The 13,546-nt window shown below is 45.7% G+C and overlaps 1 protein-coding gene across 1 annotated transcript; it reads right to left on the bottom strand.

The window, feature by feature from the left end:
- Nucleotides 1-340: 340 nt before the first annotated feature.
- On the bottom strand, nt 341-12,115 carry LOC125533093 (nucleobase-ascorbate transporter 6-like). Its single transcript, XM_048696871.1, has 8 exons — nt 11,964-12,115; nt 11,790-11,886; nt 11,617-11,703; nt 11,476-11,534; nt 10,296-10,387; nt 1,221-1,298; nt 980-1,131; nt 341-559 (listed from the first exon to the last, which is right to left on the bottom strand). Exons 1-8 carry the CDS (start codon nt 12,113-12,115, stop codon nt 341-343), a joined length of 936 nt encoding a protein of 311 aa, XP_048552828.1.
- Nucleotides 12,116-13,546: the final 1,431 nt, after the last annotated feature.

Raw genomic sequence — 13,546 nt, 5'->3', positions numbered from 1 at the left:
TCGACTGAAGATTAGCAGTCCGTAGATTTATGCTGTAGATAAGGCACAAGTTTTCTCCAAAAGTTGTAGAACAAAATATTCACACCCACGTGTCTGATGACTCATGGCTCAGGACCCTATGCTGCGCAACATATGTTGCCATTCAAACGCGTGCGCTGTTATTTAGGGATCTACTGTAGCTGTTAATCTCGCCCATTATAAATCAGAAAATATTTAGTTGCTTCTCCTCTCAACGTATACTTCTCAGCGAGCACTGTACAGGTTCAGAACTCAGAAGCACCGCCACTACAAGGAGACAGAACCTAAGCGTGGAGTCATCATAGCTAGCGCAGGTTCACAATCAATAGAGCGGGAAGTTTTCTCTGAGTCCGGGAATGCAGGAATAGAACTCCTCGCTGAGTGGATCCGTCTTCGCGGACCTGAATCTGTCCCAGAAATGCTGCCCTCGGTCCTTCCTAACTTCGGGGTCGTTTCTTTTCAAGGTGTTGTCCAAGAAATAAGCTAGACCACCTCCCACAAATGCTTTGGACGAGAATATCACCTTGATCACATCATTTTGCTGATCATGACCAAATGAAAACCATCATTTAGTATGATACAGAAACAAATCATATATGACTCTCATAGGACAAACTACTACATCAGATGGTTTTGTGACTAAAGCGTGTCAGCTGGTATCCATCACAATAATAGAAATTAAATAATTAATGACATACTGAAGGGTCTAAAGGACTTGTTGCTAGTTGCTTTTGCTACTAGTTAGTGCCTTTAGTATATATTGCTAAATCACTCCTGAAAATGTCTACGTTTGCCTACATGCCACCTAACAAAGAGTACATTTTATTTCTCTATACCAACATAAACTTGACCTTCTTTCTACTTATATGTCGTCATATTACAGTTTCCCTTCCTTAATTTTCTCTACCATTGACTCCTACCTTAATTAGTTTAACATTGTTCATGCTTTGATGGATCTTACCCATGTGTTTAATGATGCATAGCCTGCGACAGAAGCGTCATCTTTGAAATATTTGGAAACTGACAAACCCATAAACATGGAGAATCCCACGATGAATTTAGTTCGGAAGCTGTTAAGGTTGCAAAACTGAAGGAACACAATCCCTGCCGCACCTACTTGCACAGGGGTAAGGCATTGCTACATTATGATTCAGCCATCATAAACGAAACGTAAGATTTATTGTTTAAAATTAGCTTCATACCAGCATATCCTAAGAGAAAGCAATGTATAGCTCCAATTATTGGACCTGGAATTGATGCAAAAAATGCTCCAAATTTCCCTGGGAAAACAACACAAAAATACTAGCATCAGATACAAATTATCATCAGAAATTCGCAGGAAGAGGATGTGTTCCATTGTGTCATGTCTTCCGCATTTCGAAGAACAAGGTGCCGCTAAAAATTAAGAGTTTTATATGGTACTAGGATCGTGGGGAGGTACTGACGAAAGACAACCTAGCAAAGTGGAAAGCGCAGATGGTGTCGTCAGGATGAAACTATGCATCTTTGCGGAAGTTCTCTTGTTAGCACGAGCTCACATGCACCATTGTAACAGTAAATTCAAAAAAAATAGTAACAAATTGTTAAAAATTCTGATATTTTTTGGCAACAAACATTGATCTGGTAGTAGAAAGGATGTGAACTTGGCTTTGATCTAGTAGTAGAAAAAATAGTAACATTGATCTGAGTTTTTTTGGCAACAAACATTGTACCATGGCGATGTTTCGGGGGCTTTTCCGAAAGTCGAGCTGGTTATGTACGGTTTCAACATGCGTGAACTTGGCTTCTACCTTCTTTAGGGGGGTCTGAAGGCGGAGGTGGTGGTGGTGCCTAACTCGGCTTTATTTTCCGGAAATGCTAACGTCTACACGTGTGGACGTTTCCCAACTCGCCCACACGTCTGGATCGTCGTTCACTATTTTTTGCACGAATCTTGACACGAAAAGGTGGATTTGGTGTGCCACGTAGGACGGGGCTGGTGTGTGGGCGTTGGAGAGTTTGCCCACACGCCCGCACCACGCTGTTTGCCAGCTGCACTATGTGGGCGAACTAGTTTCTGCCCATACAGCCAACATCTAGTTCATGCGCGTGTGGGCGAACTGCTTTTCGTCCACACGACACTCCTATGTTGTGGATGGCAACTGCAGTTACGCGAACGTGGCAACTAGATAAACATACATGGCAACTGTGATTCTTTGCTAGACGGCAACTGCAGTTATGCGTACGTGACAACCAGATAAACACACATGGCAACTGTGATTAACAATACATGGCAATTATGGTTGGACCACACGTGGCAACTAGGTAAACACATATGACAACTACTGTTTGACCATATGTGACAAGTAGTTAATCACACATGGCAACTACGGTTTGATTACACGCGGCAACTACCATAAATTAGATATGGCAACTATAGCTAACCAAAACAGATAAAATTGCCATGCTTTTACAACTACACTTGCCATCCCGGATAACTACATCTGCCAACCAGGATGCCAACTAAATCGTCATCCCGGCGGGTACCTAACGTAGCTGCGCCAGGACGTGTGGGCATTTTTGCTTCGTGCCACACGCGCGGGATGAAGATGAGTAGTACTTGTTGGGCGTGTGGCACGAAGTAGCCGCGCCCACACGTGTGGGCAATTCTAATGTCCGCCCACACGCAACCCGTGTGGGCTGCCTCCTGCTCACACAACACATGGTGTGTGGACGCATGTCGAATATACCACACGTGTGGTGGATATCGGCGTCCTTTTTTTTTGATACGTAACTCGGCTTCCATGGTGGTCACGGAGGGGGATGCTACGGTGGAGTCTTTGTTGGTGGACCTGAAAGCTATGGTCGATAAGGCATGGGATTGGCATATCTTGGCGGTATAGAAGAATTGCTTCTCGGTAGTGTTTCCTTCCAAGAAGAGTCTCGGGATCAGTAAGAAGTGGTACTATCAGCAAGGTCAAAGATGAGGTATTGGGCCTCTCATCGAACCGCAAGCCATTTCCTGGCTCCAAGAGACCTAGATCAAGGTCTTCAGGATACCTAACAAGCTTTGATGTGAGCTCTTGATCATGGATTTCCTCAAGGTTGTGGACAAGGAGATCGTGGTTGATGAGGTGTCAGTTCCCTCCAATGTTAAGGGTTCCTTTAAGATTTTCAGGGGCATGGGAGGATATCTAATGCGTGTCGAACCGGAAGTAAGCGGCCCACTAGCGCCCGCCATGGACAATGGTGAACCACCTAACCCACCGCGACCATTGTCAGATGACGAGGGGGAAGACAATTCTGCAAGAAGCATTAGCACGATGGAGAGAGAGGTTGTGGGTCATAACGGTAAGGCCAAGTCCGGCGAGAAAGATGGGCAGTGTGGGGTGGCACAATAACGGGACACGGGGTGAACTAAGGTCCCGTTCGGATGTCATCCAGCTTCCAGCTTCACGAGAAGACAGTGAGAAGCTAGCCGAACGATGCAGCTCCCAGAATCCAGCTTCTGGACAACGAGCGGCCTGCAGTGCAAAAACGAGAAGCTGGTCGAACCCAGCTCCCAAAATCGAAGGAGGAGAAGTTTGACATAATTACCAGATATATGCCACCGCCAAGTGACCCTAAGGCAGCGTACCGGTTCGCTCGACCTCTTTCTCTCGATACGTTCTCTCCCTCGTACGAGAAACCACCCAAATGGGCTCCAAGCGTGCTTCTTGGGCTGCCAGCCCATGCAAAGGGGAGCTGGAGCAGCCGCTACTGCCGAACGCAGCGCTGGCTCCTGCGAGAAGCCAGCTCGCCCAGCTCCCACGAGAAGCTGGCTCGTTTCAGAAGCTGGAGAGCTTCCGAACGGGCCCTAAGTCTATAATTCCCCGTCATTCGTGCATGGGGGAGATAGGTTTGCTCCCGCCTCGTCTCTGCCCAAGGTGTTCTTGTCACCTGTGGATCAGGCTCTAAGTGGGACGCTAAGCGGGATGCCCGCGTCCGCCCCACAATTGCCGCATATTTAAGTGGAATACCCGTCAAAGCCCGCATATACTTAAGGCTTCCTTTGGTTTAGAGAAATCTTGTAGGAATTTCATAAGATAGGATTTCTATAAGAAAAATTCCTTTAGAGCCCTTTGGTTTGTAGGAATGGAATCCTATTCTTATGGAGGAATTCTTCCTATCCTCCACATTTTATAGGAAAATAAATATTAGCCTAGACTTAATGGAAAAAATCATATGATGTGAATCAAAAAACATTATCCTATAAACCAAAGAAGGTCTAAATGGGTATGTGGGTTTAGTGGGATAGCCCACGTCTTTTCTCCATAAGGACGGACGGACGTACGCGACGCCATTTGACAACAGAGCGGAGGCCGTACGAGTACGAGGAAGGAGCCTGGGAATGTAAGTACGTGCAATTGATACGCCATTTGGCCTGGTGCTACATGCAATTGAAGAAACGGGGGTAGCGGCTAGCTGCGTGTCCCTCTACCTGCAGCAGGCAAGACTAAACCAATTCATAGCGCTGCAGTTCAGTTTTTAACCAGTTCCTTCAATCCCCACGCAGATACCGAATTGGTTCAGCCCTTCAGGGCCAGCCAGTCTGGGAACTGGACATGGGATCGGCCAACGCCACCAGCCCATGCTGCCCATCTACATGCGGCGTACCTAAGGTTCTATTCCCTCTGTGCCGAATTACTTGTCGTAGGTATGGATGTATCTAGATGTATTTTAGTTCTAGATACATCCATTTCTGCGACGAGTAATTTAGAACGGAGGGAGTAGTAGACAGTGGCGCTGCGGCGTCCATGACAGAGCTGGACGGCGGTGTTGCGGCCATGGTGCAGCTGGACGGCGTTATCGTCCTAATCCACACTGCATCATCTTCGTGATGTTGGTTCGATGCGGACGCCCGCGGAACAACCCACATATCCCACATATCTAGCTGCTCTACCCGTGGGTGTCCACGAACACTGCTTATGTGGGCTTTTAAGTGGGCACCGCGGACAGCCCGTGTCCACTTGCAGCCTGACGTGTGGATATGTCTATGATGTTATGCAATAGCTTCATCTCACTTTTCCTTCCTATGAACCAATATGGGTCGAAAATTGTGGAGGTGGATTTCAGTGCCAAGCCAAGACCCTGTCGTGCGCCTGCAACCTTTCCGGAACATCGCCTATGTTGTATTTCCAAGGAGGGGCGCGAGAGGGGGCTGGCACTCGTGAAGAATGGGGAGGTGGGGCCCGCAGGCTCGAGCCTCACTGCGGCGTTACCCTTACTCTATTTTGAGTGCATACTCATTGCCCTCCTCTAGCACCTCGGTCACTTCTTCCTCGGCGGTGTTAACGCATGCTCTGAGACCCGAGCTCTTAGTCGCTTCTAAGGGGCTGTGGCTTGCATGGTTAATGGAGGAGACAGGGTGGAAAGCCTTTTGGACCGGTTCAATGGGGAGGCGTTCACGAAGAACCTTGTGCCGATTGAGGAGTTCCTGGAGGCTTTCTGCGACATCCACAATGACAAGGTGCTCGTTCATGGGAGAGATGGGGCGACATGTGCGTATGTGATGAGGGTCAAGGGTGTGGGGTTGTTGGGCTTGCTTTCCTCGGCCGAGCCATCCACGACAACCCGGAAGAGTACACATGCTGCTTCATCTTTAACATGCGACTTGATGGAGCGGGCGGTGAACCTCGAGGTGGGGCGCAACCTACAAGGTACATTTTCCACAAACAGCACATGATCGATGTCTTCATTCAAGGTCCTAGGTCTTACGTCCAATGCGCATATCCTCAAAGTCGTGACCAATAGCCACGTTAAGTGCTCAAATTCCAATGCAACAAATAATCTGATCAAATAAATTGTGAAAGTGAAAAATGCAACAAATAATCCGACCAGTAAATTTAAACAATCTGAGCATTCCTTCACCAAGCTTTAATGAGATCCTCTTTAAGCTAATGATGGGAGGTCTGGTCTTCAATCTTCTAGTATGCCTCAAGAAATGCTTGAATTCAGTTTGGGTTCCTGCGAGGCCTGGCTAGTCTACCATTAGCTTCATAATCAATGGCGCCTCACATATCTCTCTATCCTTAATGATCATGGTGTGTAAGATAACACAACATGTCATGATATTTGCCAAAATAACCTTGTTCCAAAAACGAGTAGGCCTCCGGACAATTGCAAACCTTGATTGTAGCACTGTAATGCCCTCTCAATGTGTTTCCTCTAAGCTTCTTGTGACTTGGCAAAATGTTTATGCTTCCTACTCTCAGGCTTAGAAAGTGTCTTCACAAATGTAGACCAAGATGGTAGATGCCATTAGCTAGATAGTATCCTTGGTCTTTCACTGCGAAGTTGTAGGGTGGACAAGTACCTACTGCAAACTTTGCAAACCGATGAGATCTCTGCAAGACAATGCAGCAGCAATGCTAGATCCACAGATTTTTTAAGGCTACAACTTCCAAAATTATTGTTGGATCCTTGCAATGCCTGGTGAATTTGTCGGGCCAAGCTGGAGGGAAATTCTTTGACTTCCAGTGCATACAATCAACAATCCCTAGCATCACAGGCCAACCTTTTGCTTCATGCATCGCTAGAAGCCTGGTGGTGTCCTCAGCATTAGGTGCTTGCAGATACTGATCTCCATAAACCCTCACCATTGTTTCAGCGAACACTTTCAAGCACTTGATGATTGTCTCTTCGGTCATTCGAAAGAATATCATCCATTGGATCTGTAGGGGAGCCATATGCAAGCATCCGAAGTACCGCGGTCACCCTCTGAAAATTGGAAAAACCAAGACGACCAGCGCCATTTCTACGTTGTTGGAAGAAAGGTTCAACAACTTGCATGTCGTCAGCAATTTGGAAAAACAGTCATTTGGTCATGCAGAAGCATCACCGAAACACGTACAATGGGAAGGTACAACCTGGCACAAAGTAGTCTTGCATCAGCCAGTCCTGGCCTCAGATTGTCCCACAAAATGCCGCACGGCTAACTAGCGAGCCTGCACGCTTCCTCTTCTTTCTTGTGGATGCTATCCAATCAACGACCATCAATATGGTTGTTTCTTCTTCCATGTCCAACATTTCACTCTCGGAATCGGAGCTTGAATCCTAGGACGAATCATCAAATCACAACGAACTCCGAATCTGCCGTGGAGAAGTTCCAGGCCACTCTCTACTACCTCCGGGGGAAACCCTAGATCGGATGATCGGATGACGGCGGTGCTCTGGTGTCGTTCCTCCCTTGGAGGCGTCATTTTTGGAGGTACACACGTGATCGAGAGACCAGAGGACGGATTCTTTGGTGGAGCGGTGATTCATCCTACACACGGATGGCGACGGATCTTGACGGCGTGGCGCAGTGCAGATTCGGAGTTCGCTGTGGGAGGATGGACTCGCGCAGGAGAACGACGCTGTCAGGCGTTGTGGTGGCGTTGATGGCAGAGAGACCTGGCACGGTACATGCAACAGTACAGCTCTGAAGATGGATTGGTGGCAGGTGGCTGGGGCGGCCTCATACCCGGCAGGCGTCTTGGTTGAGGAGTGCGTCGGACTGGTAGGTGCCCCATACCCGGCAGGCGTCCTAGTTGGGACCTCAGGTCTTAAATGTTTAGGTTTGGCTGCGATGTCTGTTTGGTATTAGGCCCAGACTATCTGCGCCCCTTCATCATTTGGATAGGTGTAGTGACAGTTGTTACTTAAATGGTGGTTTTAGTCTTGTTGTTGTATAGCTTTGTAAGGTCTTGTGAGAATAATTAATAAAGTAGCCGTATGCATTATCAAGATGCAAAGGCCAGGGGTTTTTTTTTTAAAAGACACTTTGCTAGAGTACCATTTTCTCTCAAAATCTTCGTATCGACGACTATTACAACGATTCTGCTATAGTTGCAGTAAGAGAGGTCAGCTTGCTGTGCCGATTGACTTGGTAGGCAAAAATCCAGTGGCCGACACAAGAGCGAGCACACGTGCCTGCGAAGGCACACATCTTGGTTCCTCTTCCCGCTCCAGGTTCACATGGTGTCATGTCGACAGTGACCTAGGGGAAGTGGGGAACTCTTCGAGCAACTCCCTACGGGCTTGTTTGTTTAATCTCTTGCCCAAGGGGATTGGAGAGGTTTGAAAAAGATTGGAGAGGAGTTTGACTTACTGATGATTTAATTCCTCGTAGTCCCTTTAGTCCCTTCAAATTCAATGCAATTGAGAAAGGCCTACAGATGTGCGCCTGCAGAAGCGTAGCTGCCAGTCAGTGACAACGAGGACACCACTGTTGAGGCACAAGTACTCGTGCACCGACCTAGATGTAAAGTTCCTGGAATCTAAAAGTGTGTGGCGTGCTCGTTGGAGAAATCAAGGCGTCCGCTCTGTCAGTCGCATGCATGCGCATATATTTTGGCTGCTAGTGCATGTGATTGTCAGCATTAAATGCGGTCAGACTTGTCACATGTGAAAAAAAACAAATCCACGTGTATTTATTTCTGGTTTCAAATTCTTAAAAAGTCATATCTTTCAAACCATGCGCCGGAATTCAGATCCGTCTTCATCATTGGATCCGCATGACAACATCTTTCAAACTAGATCCCGCATCAGCATGTTTCGATAAAATTTTTTTGATGATAACTTTAATGTTATATGGTGCAACTTTAGTACAACATCGTGCAACTTTTTCGAAAACCAATTTTTGAATCTGCATGATTCAACTTCCTATGAGATTGCAATCTAGCAACCATGACAATATTGATGTGCAACTAGTCTACCGTCTCGACCAATTACCTAGTAATCGATGTGCAATCCTCCTCCCTGCATTTGGATGTGTAGTTTTTTTTACTGTTGGCACACTCTACCCCTACAAGAGATATGTGCAACTTAGTCTATTGTTCAAGCTAACTGTCTATTAGTCAATGTGCAACTCCTTTCCCTCTCTATTTGTGGACATGTACTTTCAGTTGGAGGGGGCAACAAACAGAGTTGCACATAGTCTGCTAGGTGGTTGGCCAGGCCAACATATGAAGTTGCACATCTCATAGGCAGATACAGTTGAATGGTGAAAAATTGACATTCATGAGGATAGTGAAAAGTTGCATATAAACAGAGTGCTAAAGTTGCAAATCTCACTAGTAGGGTGGTTTGGTCCTGGTGATAGCAGGGAAACTACACATCCATGGGGGTACGAGAGAAAGTTGGACATCACTGTTAGACAGTTGGCCGTTGCAGTATCCGAAGTTGCACATCCAGTGTTAGATGTTGGCCGATGCAGCAAACAGTGAAGCACATTCACGGGCAGGGGAAAGTTACATATCAACTACTATGCAGTTGGCATGGGCAACAGACGAAGTTGCACATCTCACTGAAAGGAGGTAGTTTGGGAGTGGAGGTACCATAAAGGAAAATTGCATGTCTATAGCGTAGGAGAAAAGTTGCACATACCTGTCAGGTAGTTGCACATCGACAGCTAAGCAGTTGCACAAAACAGGAACAAAATTGCACAAAAAAATATCGAAACATACTCATGCGGGATCTAGAGTTAAAGAGCACGCCGCGAGGGTTCCAACAGTGAAAACAGATCTTAATTTCGATGTGCGGTTTGAAAGTTATGGTTTTTAAAAAAATTTAAAACACGAATAAAGTGCGTTCACATCTATTCACGTGGATACTTTGCAATTATTTATTCTGTTCACACATGTTCATACTTGTTTACTTTGCCTAATATGGGTTAGGGAGACAAAATATATATTTTTCGGCCGGCCACCACGGAGCGCTAGCGGACCAACGACCACCCGCTAGACCCGTCCTATAAAGTTTCACACCTCATGCATTTTTTAAACTTTAACGATGGAATAAGGTATGTCCTGGTGATGTCGTCCCGCCGAAGGCCGAACGGACAACATTGAGGAGCGTGTGTGAGATTTGTCTTCATCAACCATGTCTTGCCGGACTTGGCACCCTACAGGCCATCTATGACGTTTTTTTTTCTCTGGAGCGACGATTTGCTATGCGGATCACAACCGCCGATGTCTTCTGATTTACATCGACAACTTCCCGGACGCGGTTTCTACAAGTTTCAGAGTGTAAACAAATTTTGCTCCACTAAGACAGAGACCCTGAGACAACAACGAGCTTTGCTCGTGACACTCCGCCGATGAACGCATGAGGAAGGAGACTTCGGCACCTCCAAGGACTTGGATTTTTTTTTTGCAATTTCTATAAAGGTCTATGTCACTTAATATATGTCTTTTGGCCTTTTAAAAAAAGTTTCTTTTTAACAGAGTATGATAACCACCTATTGATGTGTGATTACATCAAAACATATGCCTTACCAAGAATGGAGAAGATTATCATAAATCCTGCAGAAATCTGCACCACCCGGCGGCTACCAATTCGTGTACAATATAGATATCCAGCATTTTCCCTGTTCCAGCAGAGTAAAACTATTTGAGAATAACTAAAGAACTATATGGCATCAGAAGGTGCCATAAAATCTGATACGGCAACATTACTTACAATATAGGTTGCACATTTCAAACAAATTTGAAAATCTGTATGAAACATAACCATTAATGTTCGGGCGAAATATCTGTTATTAGTGTGGTCTAAACCCCGAAAATGCTATTGCAGACGCCTTCCATCGAACTTTTTTTTTGTACAAGACATAAATAGATATATTGTTCAACTAAATATGCAGTTTTAGCAATTCAATCATAATAGACATCTATAAATTGGCTATTCCATGTGTAAGCTGTTGGGTCAGCTGACCCCACAGCTTTTTGGATTGCAAGCCTATTTCTGTTAATATTTGTGCAAAAAATTAAGACGTTTTAGAGAGTTTAGTGCATTTGAACCCACAGCTTTTTGGTGCTGGCACCGCCGTTGTATAAATGTATCATATCTTTTAGAAATGCACATAATAAATTTGAAGCAGATTTCACTTTCACATCTATGAGAGCCTCCGGATAGGAGCTGTGCTACGCTAACATACATTTCAGGTCAAAAGTGTTCTCACGCTAATATCGGCGCCAAAGGGCATTTAGCGCTACGCTATTTCTCCCGCCGCGTCGGCCCAAATTTTTCGGGTCCAAAACCGAAATCCATCATGGTTTTTTGCATTATGACTTGCTGCTATATAGTGTAATGAACTGCACTATGTTAGTATGTACTATCATGAACTAGACAATGTCACTTTTCTATTTATTTGGCTGGATGCTTGTTTTTTTGCAGGCAATAATGAGAGCTTTATTCAAATAAATGCATTCACTGGATCGTCAGCCAACAGGCTGCTCACTAGGAAGCTAGGGGTCTCTTCCAGCCAACTTTCAGTCACACTCTTGTTGCTATGTGTCAATTGCCAAGTATATGTTAAATTTATGCCAAATTGTATTTTTATTTTTTCATTTTTTATTGATCTATGTTGAAACGCTGAATGGCGCTTAGAACGCCATAGCTTGCGGCTGAGTCGCCGCTAAAAGGCTTAGCGCGCTATTTAGATGACAATCTACTTACATAGATACAGAGGATCCATTGGCTGTCCCAAATAAGCCGCCCAGCAAAATACCAACCCCCTGCAAATTAAATGAATGTAAGCTGCTCACATGACATTTGAGTTTTCAGATACACCAACTGCAGATGGAGTTTACATGATACCTGCCACCCAACGCCACAACTCATAACAGAAGGAGGGCATGGTGTTGCAGAGGCACATCGGGAGACCGCAATGAATGCACCAGTAGACTGCATTACAAAGTAGGACATATTAGTCGGTCAATACTCAATTGCTGCATATATCTCAGAATATGTCATGCGTTTGTCCACAAAACCTCCACAAGAGCAACAAAAGAAGCTGCTGTCATGGCAAAAGCTTCACCAGCATGAAAGGTTGGCACTCCCCATTGGAATGGATATGGCACACTTATCCTGCACATAGAGCAGTCATCTATTAGTCATTTTAAATTGCAAATGTTTATATTTCACAGTGAGAAAGATGGCGTTACCACGGAGCAGCCCCTTCAATCCCAGATCGATCGGTGCGGCAGTAGAATTGGGTTTTTGGAGCAGCATTGCTATACGCTCCACCAGCAGTCAGCAAGGACGCATAAAGCCACACAATGGCAACAGATATTATGATGGTTGACCGCTCTATCATACTCGGTAATTCAAAGAAACCACAGCACCTCCATAAAAGCGGGATTAAATACTGCAGACAGAATTGCACAGTAACTCATAACAGAATTTCACAGTGTCACTAGTATGCCTCTACTTGACTAGCTCGTTAATCAAAGATGGTTATGTTTCCTAACCATGGACAAAGAGTTGTTATTTGATTAACGGGATCACATCATTAGTTGAATGATCTGATTGACATGACCCATTCCATTAGCTTAGCACCCGATCGTTTAGTATGTTGCTATTGCTTTCTTCATGACTTATACATGTTCCTATGACTATGAGATTATGCAACTCCCGTTTGCCGGAGGAACACTTTGTGTGCTACCAAACGTCACAACGTAACTGGGTGATTATAAAGGAGCTCTACAGGTGTCTCCAAAGGTACATGTCGGGTTGGCGTATTTCGAGATTAGGATTTGTCACTCCGAATGTCGGAGAGGTATCTCCGGGCCCTCTCGGTAATGCACATCACTTAAGCCTTGCAAGCATTGCAACTAATGAGTTAGTTGCGGGATGATGTATTACGGAACGAGTAAAGAGACTTGCCGGTAACGAGATTGAACTAGGTATTGGATAACCGACGATCGAATCTCGGGCAAGTAACATACCGATGACAAAGGGAACAACGTATGTTGTTATGCGGTCTGACCGATAAAGATCTTCGTAGAATATGTAGGAGCCAATATGGGCATCCAGGTCCCGCTATTGGTTATTGACCGGAGACGTGTCTCGGTCATGTCTACATTGTTCTCGAACCGTAGGGTCCGCACGCTTAAGGTTTCGATGACAGTTATATTATGAGTTTATGAGTTTTGATGTACCGAAGGAGTTCGGAGTCCCGGATGAGATCGGGACATGACGAGGAGTCTCGAAATGGTCGAGACATAAAAATCGATATATTGGACGACTATATTCGGACATTCGGAAAGGTTCCGAGTGATTCGGGTATTTTTTGGAGTACCGGAGAGTTACGGGAATTCGCCGGGAGAAAGTATTGGGCCTTATTGGGCCAACGGGAAAGAGAGAGGGGCTGCCTAGGGCAGGCCACGCGCCCCCCAAAGCCTAGTCCGAATTGGACTAGGGGGAGGGGCTGCGCCCCTTCCTTGTTTCCTACTCCTACTACATGGAAGGACTCCTAGTTGGACTAGGAAAGGGGGAATCCTACTCCCGGTGGGAGTAGGACTCCCCTAGGGCGCGCCATAGAGAGGGCCGGCCCTCCCCTCCTCCACTCCTTTATATACGGGGGCAGGGGGCACCCCATAGACACACAAGTTGATCCACGTGATCATATTCTTAGCCGTGTGCGGTGCGCCCCTTCCACATAGTCCTTCGATAAATTGTAGCGTGCTTAGGCGAAGCCCTACGATAGTGGTGATCAGAGCCTAGGTTTTATGTGTTGATGTTATAT

This window comes from Triticum urartu, chromosome 1 (assembly GCF_003073215.2).
Source record: "Triticum urartu cultivar G1812 chromosome 1, Tu2.1, whole genome shotgun sequence".
NCBI lineage: Eukaryota > Viridiplantae > Streptophyta > Magnoliopsida > Poales > Poaceae > Triticum > Triticum urartu.
This window is presented reverse-complemented; position numbering and strand designations above follow the sequence as displayed.

What these genes read in the sequence shown, in the direction of transcription:
- LOC125533093 (XM_048696871.1), bottom strand. Translation starts at nt 12,115, where the DNA reads ATGATAGAGCGGTCAACCATCATAATATCTGTTGCCATTGTGTGGCTT. An exon ending in CTTTTGTTGCTCTTGTGGAG is followed by an intron (nt 11,704 to 11,789) that starts GTTTTGTGGACA and finishes TTTGTAATGCAG; the next exon opens with TCTACTGGTGCATTCATTGC. An exon ending in CTTTCTCTTAGGATATGCTG is followed by an intron (nt 1,132 to 1,220) that starts GTATGAAGCTAA and finishes CTGTGCAAGTAG; the next exon opens with GTGCGGCAGGGATTGTGTTC.